General features: G+C 39.1%; 1 protein-coding gene and 1 long non-coding RNA gene across 2 annotated transcripts; one reads left to right on the top strand and one right to left on the bottom strand.

The window, feature by feature from the left end:
- The first annotated feature begins 9,745 nt into the window (after positions 1-9,745).
- LOC106853448 (nephrocan-like) lies at positions 9,746-19,446 on the top strand. Its single transcript, XM_014876682.2, has 3 exons — positions 9,746-9,931; positions 14,849-15,750; positions 18,847-19,446. The coding sequence occupies exons 1-3, from the start codon at positions 9,746-9,748 to the stop codon at positions 19,292-19,294; spliced, it is 1,536 nt and encodes a 511-aa protein (XP_014732168.2). The 3' UTR covers positions 19,295-19,446.
- Positions 16,576-22,246, bottom strand: LOC148224390 (uncharacterized). Its single transcript, XR_015802877.1, has 4 exons — positions 21,787-22,246; positions 18,999-19,187; positions 18,796-18,874; positions 16,576-17,378 (listed from the first exon to the last, which is right to left on the bottom strand). It is a non-coding gene; the product is annotated as an uncharacterized LOC148224390 (long non-coding RNA).
- Positions 22,247-22,336: the final 90 nt, after the last annotated feature.

The following is a 22,336-nucleotide window of genomic DNA, read 5'->3' as shown; positions in this document are numbered from 1 at the left end:
AAGGAAAGGATGAATAAATGTAACAGAGAAATACAACTACGGAGGTATTTTTGTATAGAAGTGCACAACAGGAAGCAGACAGATGCTAAAAGCCACAAGTTATGTATGACTGCTCAGAAGCATCACCGCTTGAATGAGGCACTAGAAGATGGCAATACTGCAACCTCTGGAGATCTAAAGCATAAGGAGGAACACACAGAAACCGAGAAAACTTCAGAAAGTGGGATGATGGTGACTTGCGTACCATGGTGACAGGAAACAACCTCCACCACTGATAGGGAAAGCAGCTGCAGGAGGGTGAGGGGCAAACTGAGAGATGGCATCATTAGATAAAGGAACGACAACGGGGAAAAGCTTTTTCATTTTCTGAGCTATCATTGCAGTAATTCCTGCAATATGGACAAGAGTTTCATTTGAGCTAATAGGTATAAATATATCTATGACTTACACATTGCCCAGACATGAGGGCTTACAGTGGAGATATGCTGAGTTGGAAAGCTGATTAATTTTTGAGTATATGTGGTAATTTTTATGTATAAGGGAGGGGGAGAGGAAAGAGGAGTCTGCACTACTGTATTGACCAATGTGCTGAGCATGTGCAAACCACACAGCAGGATTTGCAGTGACACATCCATTGCTTGTGCTCAGAAAAGGAGCAGTTTTGCAAGTATTGTATGAAATCATACAACCATAGAACATTAAGGGTAGGAAGGCACCTAAAATATCATCTAGCCCTAACCCCCCCTGCCATGTGGAGGGACAGCTCCCACTAAAACATGTTGCTCGAGGTCTTATCCAGCCTGGCCTTGTACACTGCCAGGGATGGGGCATCCACAACTTCTCTGGGCAGCCTGCCCCCGTGTCTCACCAGCCAGAGTAAAGAATTCCTTCTTAATATCTAACCTAGTCCCAAATGGACTGCTGCCAGCACCGTTGCATCTCTAGAAGCACCAATGAATGCAGTTGAAACCATATAAAATGTATTTGCTTTTTTTTTTAACTCATCCTGGTTCTGAAAATGAAAACAAATTCAAATTTCATGGAACAAGCACATAGGTGCTCTCTCCAAGGCACTCTCCTTGGTTACAGCTCATCTCCTTTGAAATGCTGCAACTCTGATGCTGATTTCAGTGGGAGCTTTATTACATTTATCTCTCCTGTGGAGAACACATGCAGGCTGTTTTTATTGCACTGGGGTTGTAATTCCACCTCAAAAGAGAAAGCAGATCACTTCATACCAGACCAGGACTCTAATCCTGCCTACACAAACTACTCTGCCAGCACCAGAGAGGGGAGCACAGGGACCCTCCAGTCAGTGGAGGGGATGCCAAGACACTGGTGAGGCCACCAGCATCCCTCACACACAGCCCTGGGGCTGAAGGGCATCCCGGGGTGAGCTTCTCTCCTTGCTCCACTTCACATAAATAATTGATTGGAACACAGATTGACAGAAAGATACCACTTTACAGCTCAGCGCTTAGACCAGTCACCTGGAATGCGAAGAGATATGTCAGAGCAGGAAGGAATTGTACTTCCATCAATCTGTGCTTTCAGAAGAGCTTGATAAAAGCAAACTTCACCACTAGCTGTAGGTATCACATTTCCTCTGGGACCTGCTATTGTAGGCTTGACAAGGAGCTGACAGAGTGTTGTTGCAAACCCGCTCGCTTGCCCTTTACCTTTTTTTGTGGTTTTACCACAGCCCCACACAAGCCACTTGGTCACTGCCCCACCAGCAGGGCTGGGGACAGAATCAGGAGGGTAAAAGGTAGAGAGCTCGTGTGTTGAGACAAAGACAGTTTAACAGGGAAAGCAAAAGCTGAGCAAGCAAACAAAAAATTAATTCACTGTTTCCCATGGGCAGGCAGGTGTTCAGCCATCTCCAGAGGAGCAGGGCCCCATCACATATAATGGTTACTTGGGAAGACAAACACCATCACGCCAAACATCCCCCACTTTCTCCTTCTTCTCCCCCACTTTATATATTGAGCATGATGTCATATGATCTTGAATATCCCTTTGATCAGTTGGGGTCAGCTGTCCTGGTTGCGTCTCCTCCCAGCTTCTATGTACTCCCAACTTTCCTTGCCAGCATAGCAGTACAAAAACTAGAGAAGGCCTTGGCTATGTGTAAGCCCCGCTCAGCAATAACAAAACCATTTCTACATCATCAGCTGTGTTCAGCACAAATCCAAAACACAGCCTCACTGTAACCACTGTGAAAAAAATTACCCCAGACAAAACCAGCACACCACTCAAATTGTCTTCACTGCAATTAAAGGTAGATCTTAACAAAATGGGCAACTAATGGGGGATTCTCTTACTGGTAAGCTCATCCTTGGTGGAAACAAAAGATACAGACACCGTTACATACACCTACAGAAAACATTCTGGCTTTGTAAATCTGTGTATAGAGAATAGGAGCTGAGAAAAGGCTGTAAGTGCTTTGGAGGGAGCCCAGCTGCACAGAGCATTTGCCTGACCTTCATCCTGATTTTCATTCTTCACAGCTGTATCAACTGTTTTTTGCACAACAGCATCCAACAGAAAATCAAAGTATTTGCTGGATCAAAAGCCAAACTAATTTTATTGTTTAAATTAGCTCAGACACGCAAGAGAATTAATTACTTCAGGACTATCAGTTTTTGTGTTAGCTTGACTTTGAGTCTGATACTGCACTGGAAAAGTACCTATAGAATTCTATTACATTTTTCACCTTTTTTTTTATGGAACAGTAATGTATCACTTAGCCAAAAATTGGCAGTTTCTGCTCATATATCTCTATCATTCATTTGAACAGTATTTCCTTATCTTGACAGAGAAGTTTCCCACAGTTACTATGTAACATATCTATAGCAAATACTGCCTTCAAAAACTTAGACATGTAATTTATGTATGACTGCTTCTTTTTAAAGAATCACTTATTCTCAGGTTTTTAGTGTCCTTTTTCTTTAGCTTAGGGATTAGTCCCACTCTATCTTTAATTGTCTTTATCTAGTGGTATCAGAGTTCTGTGGTCATTACTTTTAATTCTTTCATCCCTTATCAGTGCTACCTTTGCTTTGCATGTCCTTACATTTCACCACTCAAACAAGGTTTTGTCTCTGCTTCTTCCACTCAAAGATTAGCTTCTCAAATACAATCCTTTTAGAAGCTTGCCTGCAGCATAGTATCTGTCTAATACATGCTGGTTTTTGGATAAACGAGAAGAAATGCTTTATTTTAAAAAATAAAATCAGTAAATGTAGCTATCATTAGCTACTATTTATATTCCTCACCAGAAATACCATGTAAAAGAGAGGTTGAAAGTAAAAGCAAGTATCACTTGCTTTTAAGGGTAAACACATGAATAATTTAGTTATCTCAAAAGTATGCTTGCAAGTCCCCTAGAAAATTCTGATCAATTCCAGTTACCCTTGAAATGCCTCCCAAAAGCCCCTGGAGCAACTGTAGCTGTGTTCTGTAAGGAAGCTGTGCAGTAATTACGGAATTGAACCTAAGAAAGGTTAGAAGTTTTGGCCTTCAATTAGATAAAATCAATTTAGAGTAAACTGTAGCATACTACCCCCTGATAACATCAACAAAGTAATTGAAGAACATTTATCAGCAGTAGTCTAAGTCAGCTGGTCTAGCAGTAAGAATCCTTTCTACAAGGAACATTTCTAACAATCAAATAGTTGAAGCGAGTTATATGTCAAGAAGAATTTGGATTGGTTGCCTTTAATGTCAGAGATTTCACTGAAAGCTTTGTGATCTGCTCCTTTGACCTTACCTATGAAGTGATTGAGCTGGTGAATCTAATCACCAGATAATTCCTCCACATATAATTTATGTACATAATTTCAGTTATTTTAGACAAAGTATAGAGAACATGAGATCTCCTCATTATACTGCTATTAAGTACATGTGAGTACAAACAGTCCTTCATAAATTTAAACCTGCATACTTTAACTGATTACTGGAGTACCTAATTAATCATCTGAATACTTGCTTCGAGCTTAAACAGTAAATGACCTTAAGCATGAAGAGGACTTATTTTCAGACAAAATAAAAAAAACAAAGGAGTACCTGAATCAAAATTTAAAAATAAATTACTTGGATCGACATCTCCAGTGCTGGAGATTTGGTATCTAGTGTCCATGCCTAGACTGGGAAAGCGCTGTGTGAGCTACAATGCAAACCTTTGGATAGCCCCAGCCTCTGCACAAAGAATTTACAATATAAACACGTGTGTTTGCACATGAGGGTCAGCTCGCCCTCTTAATTGCAGCCGCCCAGCTGTGCGTGCCAGGCTGCAGTGCCTGCCCATGTCAAGGCCACCTCCTGTGTGGCTCATGCTGGAGCATCTTGCATGGTTTGATTGCGTAGGTGGTTGTGCAGTCATAAGTGGGGGCACCAAAGGGGAAATGGAGACAAAACAGGTAACATCTAACAGTATTAAAGTATAGGAGAAAATAAGAGATGCTAAAGCAAGATTTCCACATTCTAAAAGGAGTTAGAGAAGACGATTAGAATGCACCTGTCTGCAGCACACTCCTTTCTGAAAGAGAGGAGGGAGTTTTCCATTTGCACTGATACTTGAAGGACCATATATTTTCAGTTGTCATTACAAGAGATTTCTGCTAACAAACCCCAGAGATTTTAGTTTTTATATTTTAGGTAATTCCTGCCTTGCAGGTCTAGCTAGCTCATAGTTGGCTGCATTTTACAGTCCATGGGTGCAACAGCTTACTGACAACTATTCTGAATATCCACTCTGTATTGGTCTCCCAAGTCACTTTTCAGACCAGTTAGAGTGCTATTGTGATCTTAGTCTCATGCTTATTTCTATGTATACACTTATGCTTAGCTATTTTCATTCTGAATTTTTGTTTTGTTTTAACAAATGAATGAAAGACATGCCAAAAATGTTCAGCTTTACAGCATGCAAGAATGAAACCTTATTTCTATATACACGGTGTGTATAATTTAGAAAACTGCTGTTTCAGAGTCCTGTGCCTTTCAGTTTGAACAGCAGACAATTTTTACAGTTTAATCTCCATTCTGATTCTGTTGGATGCTCAGTTATGAGCAGGCTGCTTTAAAAGCTAAAAATATTCACAGGAAATGGAAGGGCCAGAACTAACTTGCTTCCTACAAGACTAGCAAAGTTCCATCAATTTTTTGGTTCCATTATTGACTGGATAATCCTTCCCTGCCACTTTACTTTTAGGTGGTACTGTACAAGATATGATCTCACATACATTAATCACAGATCTTATATAACTCTTCACATGTAAAATACCTCTGTGTTTAATTCTAGGCTGAGAACAGACTCAGCCATCAGACCTACCCTCTTTATTTCCTCCCTCTTCATTCCTTTTTGGGAATTACTTTTAATGTCGTTAATAGGAAAATGTCATTATACCATACCCTAATCTCTTGTTTCATCGGCAGAGCTCTCTGTGGCTCAATTAATGAAAAATATTCCTCCATCAAGTGGATGCCATTGCCTACAATACTTTGAAGGCCAGTTACAGCATCAGTGTATGTGTATGAAATTATTGAAATTGACCTTCTCCAGGTGGGCTGTTTTTTGTGGGGTGCCTGCCCCAGATGCATCTGATCTGGGCTAGAATCCCTTAGCACTCATAAAACTGGCAATGAGTAAAACTCCTCAATATGTGAATTTCCATTTAAGAAAATTTCATTCCTTTCAATCTATTTCACCGTGCTAATTCCTCTGGAATGCAAATGTGCCCTGGACAAGTGAAATCGAGAAATTCCTAAGGGGTTATCATTTGCATCTCGTCTATGTTGCCAGCATGGAGGAAGAAAAGGAAACCTACCATTTTGTGTGGAAGAAAAATCTGCTTTAACTCGTTCAGCAGCTGCTTCTAGTGTATGAAAATGACCTTGCCTGGAGTTAGAACACACCTTCTCCACATACTATGAAAATGGATAAAAATAGTTCTGCAAAATTCTTGGCTTAAGAAAATGGATATTTTTTTCCCAGATAGGTCTCTGATTGTTTTTGTGTAACTCTGCTTTGTAGGATTTAAACACAAAATAGTTTTTAATAAATTTATAACCTGTATATTAATTAGGTCTTATTAATTTGCCTAGAATCCATTTGCTGACATTCTTGATTCCGTGTAACCCTCTGAGGCTCTTTGTTTAAGAAACACTTCTGTAAAGCATTTCAGGATAATTCAACAGATGATTAAGGGAAGCATAACATTTTGAACAACCTTATGATTGGTGTCCCTTAGCAGCCTGATCCACTCTGAAGGGAAGTGTTTGATCGGAGGTAACCTTTGCAGCAGACAAATGCCATTTGCTGTCCCTATCAAAAACTGGTCCAAATCCAAATTAAAAACCTCCAGGAAAAAATAATTATAAATTCACATGTACTCAGTGGCAGGCACTTGATAGCATATGGCACCTTAATATGCCAAGGATTCTTTAGAGCATACGCCATCACTTAGCAGTTGCTACTTGCCAAACTGCTTCTGCTTGTGACATCCCTCAGGGATCAAGCTCCTATCCATGCCCTGTGCAAGCCCTGAGCTAGTCTTTTGCTGCAACTTTTCCTTTCCATAGTCAAGGGACACCCCAACTGCAACAGCTCAGCTTCTCCATGTCTTTTGTGATAAGACAGCATCTTCCCTTGCATGGTCTGTGCCATCGCAAGGGATCGACCTGCAGGTTTTATGGGCTTTCTTCAGACTTTTCTAAACACTCCATAACAAGTTTTGCAGATTCATTCTTCCCATTTTAATGTCATCTTACTTTTATGTCTATTTTCTAAATCTTAGGCTAAAAAGTTATGTCTTGACCTTGTTTAGGTGTGTGTGCTTTTGTCAAACCTGTGACTTTGGTGAGGAAAGAAATGGCCTAGTACTAGTACTACTAGTATTGCTGAAATATTGAGAGTAAGGCAAGGCTTGTACAAAAATAGCATATTTTTATTTGGCTAACTTATATATTTGAAAAAACCCACCAAACTTTACAGCCCTTTATGAGTCTTATTTCAGATTTGAAATAAAAGCAGCAATACTGAAATATCTAAATTCCAGCAAATCAAGCTTATGCTTTATCTAAATTTGTCCAACATATTTAATCAATTTCCTTATTAGATGCCAACAAGACAATGTCTGACATAGACTTGGGATTTTGCAGGTTTTAATTGGAAGTGCTTACCTTTGGTTAAAGCACACACTGTGTAGGATGTTCCTGGGACTTCTCACACGGGTAGGTTCGGGTGCTATTGCTCATTCTTTCTGACAAAGAAGTGATGGAGTGCTATATCACACCTTTAGTCCTGCACAGGAATCCCCATCAAAAATTGGAGAGAGTTTGCATAAAAACAGCCATCAGGAAATGGCCATAGTGATTCATCTTCTTAATATGAGGCGCTGTGAGGTTGTGCAACTCATGGGCCAGCAGTGCTATGTCCAGTACAGAGATTCTGGAATGTTTTTTTTTGTTTGTTTGTTTTTTAGGTTTTTTTTTTTTTTTTTTGAGGGGAGTGGTATTCGTTTTCCTTTTTTGTTTTTGGTTGGTTTGTTTGGGTTTTTTAATTGTTTCATAGCTCACAACTTCCTGCTAAGCTTATGCTCATACAGTCCTGGGACTCTTTGTCTGTTCTGTTGCCATCAGGTCTCTTAGAGTCAATAATATGCCCGCAGGTCATAATTTTATGCAAAAGCAAAGTCATCAGCTCTGGTGTGAGAATTTGTACAGAATAGGTTTAATAGGACATCATCTTTTATAGCTATGGCTTTAAATTACCTAGCTGCCAAAAGCAGGCATATATGAGAAATTAATGGATGCATAACATCATTCTTGGTTAAATCATTGCTGTAAATATAACAGAAATGAACTATTAAACCAATAGCATTTCATTTCATTAGTTTGAAAAGACCAAAGATAAGGCATTACACAAAAATGTCAAGAATATTGCTCCTTACTATGGTGCAATTACCTTGTAACCACAGCTGGGAATTCTGACATCAGCTGACTGACCTAAAATTTACAGAATAGGGAAGGATGCAATCTAGGGTTCTTACAGGGATTTGCAGACTGACTGCAGTACTCTAGAGCTCTCAACATCAAACCATAAGGTTCGATCTTCATTTCTTTTGACCCTCCAGGATCAGAAAGCAGTGGTTTTTTATGACATTTTAAAGCAAGAAAAATTCCTACATAGGATGCTGAGCATTACTGTCTTAGTTACATCAGAATGTAAACATGAAGTGGAAAAGATGTAATCAAAGAAATATACCACAAGTAGCTGTTAGTATGCAGAAAGGATTTACACACTTGTCTGAATACTTTGACTCTTGAAGGGGGGAAAAAAGTCAAAGCCGCAAGCCAAGTATCAAACCCTAGACTGAGATACATTAAAACACTTCTGTAACGCACAGTTGCTAAAGCTGCCCACTCACTCATTTTTGCTCAAGTGATCACTATGGCATAAGTCAGGCAGGATTTTTCTGCATAGCTTGTTGAACATGCCAATTTCACAGGCTGCTTTTGGAAAGGTTTTTGCCCTTGCTGCTTGGTTTAGCAGATGCTGGCTTGTAGTTCTGCACTCACAGTATAAAGGATTAAGGAGACAGAAGGATCTTCAGGAGGGAATATGGCAATTGTCCAGTGTAAGCCCAGCTGCATCCAATAGGCATTCCCATCAAGGACTGCCCCCAGTTCTGTTATCCATTTGTCAAATCAACTTGACATTATCTTCTGCTTGGAAAAATAACTAGCCTAGTCTGCATTTAAGGAATAGGATCACCTGCTTCTGAAGATATGATGGAGAGGATGGAAGCATGCAAGTAACAGTGCAAAGTAGATCAGTGTGATAAGATACAAAGGTTTCAAAAGCACACTGGTTTGTATGTTGTAAACTGCTTGAGTGCAAAGGAAAATGATCACAACCAAAACCGTATGCCTTTCAAAACTTTACTTCTCCAGCTGGCACAGCTAGCAGATTTCTCAGAGAAGCACTAATAAGCAGAGAGAAAACGCTAGGGGAAATCTTTCTGTTCTCCATCTGTCATGGAGTAAATAGGTTTATTGATTATCTACCACTTGATTTATACTAAATGCTTTCAAGCATTTACCATTTATAATTTTCAAATACAAGAATAATTAAATTTTGATTTATGGGCATTACACAAGAAGAGGTGATTTTTTTGTCCAATCAGCAGCACTCAGCTGTACCACAGATATTAAGAAAACTAATAGAATGTTTTAGCTTTAAAATAGTAGCAGCCCGAGTTTTAAGGTTTTGGGTGGTGGCCTGAATAATGCAAGAGGAAGAGCAAAAAAGCTTCAGTGTTGGCTGTAGTTGTGTTTTTACTGTTTCTAATACTGGGTCACAGAAGATACAAAGGTTTTACAGCCCCACTATAAAACAGCTCTTTATCTTTTCTCCGCTAATTCCATGGTGTCACATTTAACAAAACTAGGAAACTGAAGATAATATGGATGTTTGCAGATTAGCTGACAGGTAATAAATAACGCTAATTTCACATACCTACAAATGTAAAGGCACCTTATCACTGTTTAAGTTTCTCACTCTTTGTAATGCCTGCCAACATTTTAACCCAGGCAAATTACAGTATTGTTTTTGCTGTTTTTTCACTGGGATAAAATACACAGTCATAATATCTTTTTATCAGATTTCATGGTATAAAAGGGCTTTGGTGCTTAATTCAAGCTATATGTTGCTGAGGCAATTCCAGAGTTCCTGTTCTGGAAGATGTATTTGTCTTATCTTTTAGTTGTCTTGTCTTTTCACAGTGCTCTAAGTACCACTTGCCCAAGAAGATGCAGCTGTGACCCTGCCCAGTCAGTGCAATGCTACAGGGCTACAGAGATCCCCAGAGAGATTCCTTTCACCACCAAGAGACTCTACATCAGCCACAGCAAAATTAAACAACTTCAGGTAAGAAAACCCAGAAAAAGTACTTTTTGTAGTGTACCGTAAATGAAAGTTGGACTTCCCAGATGGTGGTGGCATCAAGTAAGGAGAGAATCTTATTCTATGTTCTAAAAACTGACAAAGTGCTGCCAGATCTGGTTTTATTTTTACTTACTCTTTAAGGATATGTAAATATATTCCTGTAGTGTTTTCATGTTCCTGCAATCTCCAAGCACTAGCTCACACTGCCACAATTATATTTTGTATGAAACTCAAAAAATTAGTATTTTACAACTAGCAGCCAAAGGTTGATTTGTTATATATATGGTCAAATAACCATTGTCTTTCAGAGAAATTTTTAAACTATTTTAAGCCTTTTCTATTTTTAATGCAATATAATACTTTTTCACAGTAAAATTGAAGGGTTTATGTCATTAGAATAATTTCCCTAATGAATGAAATTGAAGCTCTTTTACCCCTCTGAAGCTGCAAGTGTCAGGTACAACTGCTATTAGAAATGGCAGAGGAAGTAAGTTTGAGTCGAAGGCACAGCATGAGATGTTTCCAAAAGCAAGGCCAGGCCTATCTAATAACCTACATAAATGAGAACAGTTTCTAACCAAAGCTGCCAGCTATTTGTGCTATTGAAAAAGTTTATTCTGGGTTTCTTGAAGTACCACTGGTTTGCATTATTAAAGGCATCAGCTTATGCTCATCTTGCACTGCACTCTGGAATGGTGCTTCTTTGTTTCCTACCCTGAAATATTATTTAATAAATTCACCTTGTATAGATAGACACAAGAGAAATATAACCACCTGTATAGCACATGCTTGCTGTGCATCAATTTACTATAAATAATAAGAAATGTGCAATTCAAATGAGATTCATTTTCTCTTACAAATAATTTAACTGCTCTGAAACGCATCTTTCATTTCGCTCTCAGGACTAAAAGAAATAGGCTGGAAGGCAGCTTAGAGCAGCATCTAGAATACCTGCTGCCCACTGAGAAATAGTCAGTGACTGTACAGTTTTCCTTTGAGAAAATTTACTCTTTTAGCTGCTACTAATATCTCTGGTTTTCTTGTTTTATCTCGCACACCCACAAGAGTCAAACATTGGTGTGATTTAGCTATATTCAGGGTAAACAAAAGATTTGTCAAATGAATTCTGCATTAGGAAATACATTTTCTGTGTAAACTCTTCCCTCCTCCTCCCCATTATTTTATTTCCAAGATAAGTAAGATGAGCCATTTTCCATTTTTTAGGCTAGTTGTCCATACCTGTCAGCAACTCCTCAGTTACAAGTAGAGTGGCCTTAAGTTCTGACTAGAGCAAAAGAGTGTGTCACAAAGCATTTAAATGTTGGACATAAGTGAATAGAGTGGTGGGATAAATGTTTTATGACCGATCAAAACAAATAGTGTGTGAAACCATCTAAGGAGAGAGTTTTTCACTTTATACATTAATTCCATTGGCTATGAATCTGCCTTACTGCTACTACTGACTTTGCACTGAAAGGAAAGAAGTCCTTTCACACTATATCCTTGAGGTTATGTAGGCTATTTCCTTGAGATTATACTGGGTCTTTAGATATATTTTTAACTTTTTTTCCCCATGCAACAAATTATACTTCTGAGGCCTTGACATCATAAATACGTATGCTTAATTTTACACAGCTGAGCAATTCTACTGGAACATATAGTGTTTAGGGAAACATTCCTGCTTGTAAACTACATGTCTGCTAGCATTGAAATAACTCTATAGGATTTTAAGGTTATGGTGTGGGATTTTTGTTCACTCAGCTGGTTTGATTTGGGTTTTTTTATTTACTTGGTTTTTAAAATTTCTTTATTTACTACTCATAGAGAAAATAACATACTTTCCTAAAGGAGTTGAATGGAAGCCTAGAATTCCCAGAGCTGACCTCCAAGAGACTTTTATATGTAAGCATTCACAAATATTATGGTTTGGCAATTAGCTGCCTGAGAAGAACAAATAAAATATTGTTTCAGTTACTTCTGCACCTTAATTTACATTGATTATTATTAAAATCGTAGTGTTCATTTAAAAAAGAATATATGTTTGCATGCTAAATCCAGTATGTTAAAAAAAAGAGAACCAAGAAAAATAGTAGATTTTTTTTTTACCCAGGTAAATTTTGTGTTTGTTCTGACAGGGTTGATCAGCATTCAAAACAGTGGCTGGGATTTTTGTTTTTGGTAATTTTACAACCTTTTTTATAAAAAGATTTTATAATAACAAAACTAGATTAATTTTAGCATCTTTTTTTCAATATTTTCTGTTTTCTCCTTGATTTGAAGATCACCTATAACCTGTTTACTCTCAATTTAAATTTAGTTTATTTCTAACTTATTGATAAGTGGGGCTTTATATGCTAAAAGAAAATCATCTGCCTTGTTTCCATGATAGGGGACTGTTTTAAAGAAACTGCTGATAAAATATCCCAGGTCACAGCAACTCGAAAAGCCAAAAAAAAAAAGTAATTAAAACGACAAATTCCTTAAAACATTTGTATTAAACAACAGCATATTAGATTAACTTTCAGGAGATCAATGTTTTAAAATATAAAACTCTAATAGTATCATTTTACAGGCAATCCAGTTAGATAATAAAACACTGCTTCCTAGAAAAAAAAGAGCTGGTGGGCTTTCAAATAGGTTTTGATTTGTATTAGAAAGACTGTGTGGTTTATAAAAGCATGGATAAATGTTTAAGTCTCAAAACAGCATGGTCACAAGGCTTAGCAATGCATACCAAACAGGTGGAAAATAGAAATTATAATAATCCACATTAAGGAGCCTAACATCATTACAGAGCAAATGTCTGTACATTGACCTTCATGTAGCTCTCTGTCACTTAATAAGATGAAAATTCAGCCTCTTAGAGACACAGAGAGATCAACGGAGGAAAAGCAGAAAACATTGCTTTTGAATTTATAGGAGAAAATGTGTTGAATTGTGAAGGTTCATAATTGTTTCAATTTTGATAAGATGGTTTTATAATTGCATGTGATTATGTTTTTCTGCTTTTGACCAATGCAGCTCATTCCTATGTACAAGATCACCTTCCTAATCATGACCATAACTAGACATCAGCAGTTCTGCTATTGCTATATAGCCATATATATATATGTGTATATATATAGCTATATATACACAAAACACTGCAATATAAACAAATAAAAATATATAATTTGGATAACTTTGTTGTTTACTGTTGCGAATATAAGTTTTTTTAATGGAGGTAGATTCCCTTATTGAATTTAAATATAATTGATAGAGAAATCTGCTTCAATAGAGGTTCCATATCTACACTTTCTCAGTAATTGCATCAAATTTTGCAATTCAGAAATTGCTTTGCAAGACAGAATAAAGATAATCAGAAAGATAAAGTAAGGATACCACAGCAAAATGAAATCTGACTTGTTTTTCACAGCTGTGCAGGCTTTAATTTTAACAGAATTTAAAATGCAGAGTTTGTAGCTCAAATAAAGAGATACAGCCCCAAAATATGCAAGAGTTGGATAAATGAAGCTGTAAGACATCTTTTAACAGCCACCTTTATGAGCTGATTTCACTTACACAAGTATGATAGTCAAATATATCCAACTAGAATTATGGAACAAAATTACTACCCATCACCTGTAGTGTAAAAGCACCTGTACTGCCCTCCAGGCAGATTCCTGATGGGGATGAGGGGTTATGCTGTAGAACAGGCTGTATAACTTCCCCCACTGAGAGTAAAATGTGCTGGGAGCTACCAAACCCTGGGGGAAACAGCATGAAGAAACTATTGTTACTTTAACGTCTCTAATATGTGTGGTACCCCTGAGACGTGTAGTGAGAAGTTTCTGGACATGGGAAGGGAAAATAGATGAGGACAGTCCTTCCCACCACTCCTGCACAGAACACCTGCTCATGTTGCTTTTTTGGGGTATTCCCATATAAACGATTTTTTAAGACTCATTCACCAAAGTCAATGGGAAGCATATCTGGTAGTTTCAGAAAACCAATGTTTTAGCAACTGGTGTGCTTGGAGTACTCCCTGGCTCACCCTCCCATTGCATGCTTCCTCCCATCTCAGCTTAGAGAAAGCTGCCAGATTCACTTAGGTTTGCTGCTTAACTTGACACAAGATGACAAGCTTTGTAAACAAGCACATTCCAACAGAGCAGAAAAATTATGAAACAACTGTGTGCCTCTCAATATTATAGTCATAGTCAACATCTAGGTACTATTTACCACTGCAAAGCATCTTTTTATTACCAACTAATAAAAACTAAGTTTCTGTAAAAACACTCTGTTGCACAGAGGTGAATTTTCAGGCCAGGCTGATCTGACACTTGGTTTGATCATATTAATATATGAGGTTTTTATTTAAGAAGAAGAAGGTAGTGGGGGAGAGGAAAGTGTTGAATTTTAGTTTTCTGCCAAAACAGTAGCAAAAGGTAAAGGGACCCATGTGTACTCCCTCTGGGGAATACATACTCCAGTGACAGTACTGTTGATATATGGAAATAGCTGTATTATGAACTCAAAACTGCTCTAGCAAGCACCAGTGAGCATTAACAGCCATCCACTCTCTGCAAAGATTTCTGCCACTGGTGATGTTAACTTTCCATTTTATATGGGCTATCCACCAGGAGGAAATAAAAGGAATATTCCTTCTTCAAATGTATGTGTTTGCTCAAAACCTGACACAGCATAGACTTAAACCACAAAATTCTAAACTGTAAGTAAATACTCGCAAACCACAGATACCTATAGTAACACTTCTACTGTTACCACTTATTTTAGTTTCTCATTCTAAATATATTGTTTTTCAGCATATACTAACAATTGTCCAAGCATCCAGAAGGAGTAACCAGTCAGGATACGTATAAATGTACTACCACATTAATTTTTTTTTTTCTCTTTAAGTTTACTGACTTCAGGAGAATGTCAGCTCTTGAAGAACTGGTCCTGTCATGCAGTGGCACAGAATCAATAGAAAACAACACTTTCAAAGCTCTGAGCACCTTGAAGTCCCTGGAACTCTGTAAAAATCAGCTACGGCAAATACCCATCTTTCTCCCATCTGGCCTCGAAATTTTGAAACTCGCCGATAACTCCATCAATGCTCTGCATGCATCTGATTTTGCAGGTTTGATGAAACTAAGGGTGCTTGATCTTCGGAACAACTTGATTGCAACTCTGCCTCCGAGTGCATTTTCTTCCCTTTACAATTTACGAAGTCTGATTCTGGATGGCAACAACGTGGAATCTGTGTCTGCACCACTTAAGCTTCCTAGGCTGATGTATCTGAGCATGGCTGATAATAAACTGAATTCGTTCCCAACCAACTTTTTTGCATCTTTCCAAAGTCTACTTTTTCTCAGTTTAAGTGGTAACTTTCTGACAAAAGTGCCTCTTGATCTACCTAAATCCCTGGTGTCCCTAAAATTAGAGAAAAACCAACTTAAAATTGTGAGACTGCGAGATGTGAAACACCTAGAAAATCTGTCTGAGCTCTTTCTGTCAGAAAATCAGCTGACATCAATAGATGGTGCCCAGCTTCTTCCTAACTTAACAACACTGGAGCTCTCTAAAAACCAGCTCCACACTCTGCCCCTCAGGCTGCCCGGCAGGCTGCAGAAACTCGACTGCAGCAATAATCTGATCCAAAGGGTGACAGCACAGGACTTTCAAGGACTCCAAGACCTGAAGCACTTGTTTCTCGACAACAACGCTGTCAGCACGTTCGAGGCAGGAGCTCTCCAACAGTGTGCACAGCTTTCCAATCTGGCGCTGGAACAGAATCTCCTCAGTTCTATTCCGCTGAGGCAAGTGAATCTCAGGACAGCTGGTTCCAAGGTGTCATCTCTCCTTCCTTGCATTGAGAATGAGAGACAAAAATTGGTATTCAGACCCAGTCATGGTAGAAGTCTGTCCATACCATAAACTCATTGCTGTAACTAGCACTAATTAGCACTTGTGTTAGTAGTCTCAGAGTAGAGCTGCTTTCATTACATGTGGCCCCCAATGAATCTGCTCATTTTGCATCTCTCCCTGCCAGTGAGACCACTTTATTTAATTAGCACACCAATAAGAAGAACCTGCTAGGAGAATGCAACAGACTTACTATCAAGGTTATAATGCTACTCAGATTTATCTTTCCCCACAAAAGAAAAATAATAGAGCATTTGATAAAAAGGATAGTTTTTACCAAGCCACACCAAGTTTATTATTGTTAAAATATTAAGATTTTGGGAGCTGAATCTGATAAAAAAGAATGCTCTTTTTCAGTGATATTGGCATTCCCAACTTCATTAAAGTCACACATTACAAAGTATTTGAAATGCATATAAAGTCTCCAGCTTCAGGCTATAAGAAAAACCTACAGTCAACAGAGCACAGAAGAAACATCCCTTGGGCACACTGTGTTCATTAATGCTCTGCTTAGAGGATCTCTCACATTCATCTAAGTGTTGGAACAGGCCATTATCAGAGATGGCATATTAAGCCAAAAGGAGGCTGTTCTGATATAAAGTGGCAATTTTATTGTTACAAAAGGCTGTGCAACAAGATGGCATAAAAATAGTAAAGTAATTCCATTAACATCAACTTCTTAACAGAACTGGATTGTTAAACCTTATTTTTATGGCTTGTAGACAGGTTTAACTAGCCTAAATAAATAACACAGTAAAATTTCAATTCATTTAGCATCATGTCCTTTAGCATTTGAATCTATTTGGCAACACCTTTAACAACAGAGAGTGATTTAGGGGTGCATAAATATTTGATTTCAGTCTAGCTTGACAGGAATGTTTAATGCTTTGTAGTTACTTTAGCATTGTCTAATCCATCTCATTTTACAACCTTCATAGTCAAGAGAATTAACAGGAAGGAGTTCTCTACTAGCCTCTCAACAGTACGACTTTTAAGGAGATACTGAGGACCTTTCATTCCAACAGTAAATACAGATTTCCAGGGAGAGCTGTAAACACAAAAGAGGTGAAAAAATGACAAGAAATAAAATTTATGTACTTAATTTAATTGTCTGAGGATGACCAGGATATATATATATATGGGTATACAGAAAAAAATAATTACTTTTGACTTTTGTCTGAGAACTCTGTCAAGGTGTAAAAGATTAAAAGATATGACTGATATGCTAAAGTGAATAGGTCTCAGCAGGTTTTTGGCAGAAATTACGAGAAAGCAAGCTCTTCTTTTCTGAAAATAATCCACAAGTCCAAATATTTTCAGGACTTTTAGAGAAGACTTGTACTTCATAAAATCGTTCAGGGTGTGATGAAAATGCAGGGAAGAATCTGATGATATTCCTTAGAGTGGCAGTAGCACAGTGTGGCTGCCATGGTCAGCTCTGGAGTGAGCACGGCTCTTCTTCCAGCTGCAAGGCACTCAGTCACGTACTCAGTGGCATCTATTTTCTCTAGATCAACACAGTCTGAAGCCAAACAATATAGCCATAAAGTTAAAGTCTAACATTAGTACAACAAGACTCTTCTCAGGGTTAAGGACTTGCTGGTCAGGCTTTGGACTGTAATCAGTCTGGAAAAACCTCTTGGGTGATTTCCCACTGCCTCTGACATCAGTGGCACTAGGGTTTTACCCCAGAGTACCCTTCTGACATTACAGTGTCATATTGCACAACTATAGCTCTCTGTGGTTAAGTTTCAAAACTGGTTTATTGCAGTCACAAACATTTGGTAAGGCCAGATTTTGTGAAGTGAATCACCATATAAATACGTGAAATTTTCATCTCCCCAGAAAAAACAGTACAGAACTGCCCTACTCTTGAAATAGAAACATTGAACTTGTCAGGTTTTCACAAATCTGGAAACTATCTTTCAGTTTAAGAGGTTCAAACTTGGTTTCACAAAAAACAGTGAGTGAGGGTCACCGACTGTCCCCTACCAGTTGTAGTATACTGCTGCTCTATTCTAAATAGATCTTGATAATATGATTATCATTTCCCTGAGAGTTTCAGTCAAGTTTCCTTAAAATCTGTAATCTTGACTCTTAATTTCACCACCTTGCATACTACCATAGTAAGGTGATTTTTAAGATACTTTCAAATTAATTTTATTAACAATATTCTAAGCCTATGCTTTTCTGTTAAGCACTTGTAACTATATCAGAGGAAAATGAAAAGATCATAAATGAGCAAGACTTTTGAAATTAAAGTATTTTCATATAAATTTGTAATGCATATGAAGAGTTATACTGACCTGTCTAGCATCATATCCAGAGATTATCAGCTTTTTCTCTTCTAAATGCAACCAGTTCTAAGTCTCGAAAGTACTGTTTTAAAAACATTTATATTTTCCCTGTTGTTGATTTCTTAACAGCTTATCATCAGAACAATTACTGCTGTGATGATTCATGTTTAAGTCTGATGGGAGCAGGAGAATAAAATGGAAAAATTCTAATTCTTTTTGAACTAAAAAACATTTTTAAACAAATCATATATGGAAGTAGTTGAAGGAGCAGCGTTGCCATGATTGTCTAAACTTTTGATCTTTCATGGTGCTATAGTTTGAACATTGGTATTGAAGAGTACAGAAAGCATTTTAAACTTGACAGTCAATTAAACAGCTAATTTTCTTCATAGTATAGCACAGTTCAGCTGCATGAACAGTCAGTACAGGTCAGAACTACAGTAATTTGGGAAAACAGTTCAAGGGTGAACACACATTACACCTATAACATAAAAACAAAGAAAAAAAAGCAAGCAAACAAACAAATCCAACCCAAACCCAACATGAACATCTGTTTTTGCAGAAGATTGCATTATTTAGTGATAGCTTTATTTTAGTACATCAGATGTGCCTGGACAATACCCACCACCAAATACCACTTACAGAAACGATATGATGAACGTAACACCTTTGTATCATTTTATTTTTGTTCAGACTTCCAGACACCCTTGCCAGATTGGATCTAAAAGGAAACGACATAGAGGATGTTGGAGAACAAGAGCTGAAGGACTTGAAACAGCTTCAGGTTTTAAATTTACGGAATAACAAGATATCTCTCTTGGATCGCAAAGTCTTGGAGTATTTACCTCGTCTTCGTCATCTGTATTTAGATGGAAACCCTTGGAACTGCACCTGTGACCTTCTCAGAACCAGAAGAGCACTGGTGGCCAAAGGGACGGATGTCCGGGGAGGGCAGTGTGCAGCACCAGCACAAAGCCGAGGAGAAAGCTGGATGTCTTCCAAAAAGATTCTGCAGCAGTGTGAAGATAATCTGTCTTCCATGGAAAGAGGCAAAGAGGACAGAAAGAAAATTAAACCCAATGAGGCTTCCAGCGTTGGAGTGATCACAGATGATGATTACTACGATTATGAATTAGATTAATGTCACAGTTTATCTGTAGTGAACCTTAAAGTTGTCTAGAGCTTCCCACTGCCATCAGTGTCTCTACTGACAAGCAGTCTTCTCATCTGTCATTAGCTTTTCCTACCTTATTTGTGCTACAAGAAGTAATAACCAGTGACAGAAGGGCTACAGTAAGGGTGCCATTGTGAACTGAATGTTGTAAAAAATATATATTTTTTCTATACCATTAGTACTATGTAGTTTGAGAAAAGCAAGAATACAATTACTATCTCTTAGAAAAGCAGTCTATAACTCTGTATGGATCTTTTTATAGTAGAACATTTATTATAGTTGCATAAAACCCCACAAATAAAATTCTGCAATACCACAAGACACTATTACTAGGAGCCTGGAATTCAATACATTTAAACTCATGGGACTGTAGGTTGACATGGAGAGTTACATTGATGTGAGCAATTTATTTGGATTGTTCAGAAATTCTTGCTTTTGAGAAATTGATTTCAGTTTTCCTGAAACACTTCCCCTTTTTGTTTATTTTAGACTATTTTAAATGACGTTAGACTAAATCAGCTGAGCTGCAGGCAAAACACAGAAGGCTTATCTTCATCACAGAAAGTGCAGCAAGTGAAATAAATAGAAGAATCAGCGTCCTGGTTAATGAGATTTAATAGTCGTTCTGAAGTTAATAGTGAGGAATGAAAACTCTGGGGTCAAGTTGACCTGATTCTGTTGCTGTAAACAACAGAAGGGAGATTCTCAGGAAATAGATCCTGGCAAACATTAGGATAAGATGAAGTAAGGTGAAGCTCTTTTTTGTTGTTATTTATTTTGGTATCTGAATAGCTAATTTGCTACAATATAGCTCAAGATACTGTGTGTATACTTTTAGGTTAAGTATAATTAAGGCGCAAGTACACACTGCAAATGTCTCCCTTCAATGGCCAGAACTTTCCAGACTTTTGTGCACATACACACAAAAAATGAAGAAATGCTATATAATTAATGCATTAACTCTGATATCTGTACAAACTTTATCAAGCAGCTGCCAAAGTGCTTGAAAACTAAACAAAACTGGATTAGTGAGACCACTAAAGCCAGTGACTTACAAACAGTCGCTTAAGTTAGATCATGATCTCAGGTGATAACTGATGAGTAATTACATCAGCAAATTACTTTTCACAGCAAACAGTTTCTATTATTTTTATCTTCCGTTGGATTCAGTAACTGAGTAATCACTCACCTCCACGGAAGCTGATTTGTCAGGTGTCAGAGTGCAGCTATTTGGTTATGCCTCCTATGCAAATGTGATTGATACATGCGTTTCTTAGGTCCCCCAACACATTAAGCTATGCAATTGAAATAGAAAGACCCAATCACATTTTTCTTTATGTTCCCTTATCATCAGCCTCTGCAGAGGGATCTGCACAGGTTGGATCAATGGGCTGAGGCCAACTGTGTGAGATTGAACAAAGCCAAGTGGCGTGCCTTGCCCTTGGACCATAACAACCCTCTGCAGCATTATAGGCTGGGGCAGAGGGGCTGGACGGCTGCCCAGCAGAAAAGGACGTGGCGGTGCTGGTCAACAGCTGGCTAGGTAGGAGCCAGCACATGCCCAGTTGGCCAAGAAGGCCGATGTCATCTGGCCTGTATCAGCAATAGAATGGCCAGAAGGACCAGGGCAGTGATTGTCCCTCTGTACTCGGCACTGGTGAGGCCACACCCGGAATGCTGTGCTCAGTTTTGGGCCCTTCACTGCACGAAAGATATTGAGGTGCTAGAGCGTGTCCAGAGAAGGGCAATGGAGCTGGGGAAGGGCCTAGAGAGACAGTCCTATGAGGAGCAGCTGAGGGAGCTGGGGCTCTTTAGCCTGGGGGAGACTACAGGGGGACATGATCATCCCCTACAACTCCCAGAAAGGAGGTGTGATAGCAAGATTGGGGTCAGTCTCAGGAAACAAGTGACAGGACCAGAGGACACGGCCTCAAGCTACATCAGGGGAGATTAAATTGGATATTATGAGAAATTTCTTCATGCAAAGCATTGTCAAGCATAGGCACAGACTTTCCAGGAAAGTGGTAGAATCGCTACCCTGGACGTGTTCAAAGATGTGGATTTGGCACTTAAGAGCATGGTTAAGCAGAAGACTTGGGAGTGCTGGGTTAACAGTGGGAGTTGATCTAGAGGTCTTTTCCAGCCTTAATGGTTCTATGATTCTAAGGTCAGTCACCCGAACTTTTGGTAGCTAAAGATTTAGATATTTATGAAACAGCACAATCCTTCCTTGCAGTTCGAATGTGTTATTTTTGCTGGTTAATGCTGGTCTATATTAAAAGCCGGGAAAGTAGTTATTTTCTGAGCAAGAGAAATATTTTCGTGACACAAAATTCTTCATTCAAATTTTATATTGCCAGATTCTTTTAAAAGAGTGCTTTAAACATCTCCGTGTCATCTCTGCCCACCGATCTGTCTGACAGCATCGGGCCGGTATCGGCTCTTAGTTCATCTTTCACCTGCAGCGGTGTTTCCATCTTCAGGCCCCTGCGCTGCTACAAGCAAAAGCCTGGGAGCCGCGGGTTTGTGGAAGGCTCCAGATCACAAAAGAGAGGCTTCTTCTCTTTTTTCTCTCTCCTCTCTCGGGGTGTGCCCCCCGAGGCCGCGCTGTCTGGGATCGGGTCGGGGGCTGCGCTACCTCCGTCTCCCGAGCCCGTTCAGCGGAACCGCCCGGCGGGCACTCATAGCGCGCTTGGAGGGTGAAACCTGCGTTTCGGTAAAGACACCCCTGAGAACTGGCTGCTTCTGTGGCGTCCAGACGCTTCCTCAACCCGCCCCTGCTTCACACACCAACGTGAACGAGGTGCGGCGGGCATCAGGAAAAGCAAGGCTGGGAAGGGCAAAGGGAGGGTCTGCAGACGGCTCTCTGTAAGAGCCGGGAGCTTCGGGCAGAGCCCGACTGGGAGCAGCTCTCGGGGCCCGGCCCCGCCCCGCCCCGCCCCGCCCCGCCCCGCCCCGCCCCGCCCCGCCCCGCCCCGCCCCGCCCCGCCCCGCCCCGCCCCGCCCCGC

Source organism: Sturnus vulgaris, chromosome 3 (assembly GCF_052056855.1).
Source record: "Sturnus vulgaris isolate bStuVul1 chromosome 3, bStuVul1.hap1, whole genome shotgun sequence".
Classification (NCBI taxonomy): domain Eukaryota; kingdom Metazoa; phylum Chordata; class Aves; order Passeriformes; family Sturnidae; genus Sturnus; species Sturnus vulgaris.
The sequence above is the reverse complement of the archived record's forward strand: the minus strand, read 5'-3'. Positions and strand labels throughout refer to the sequence as shown.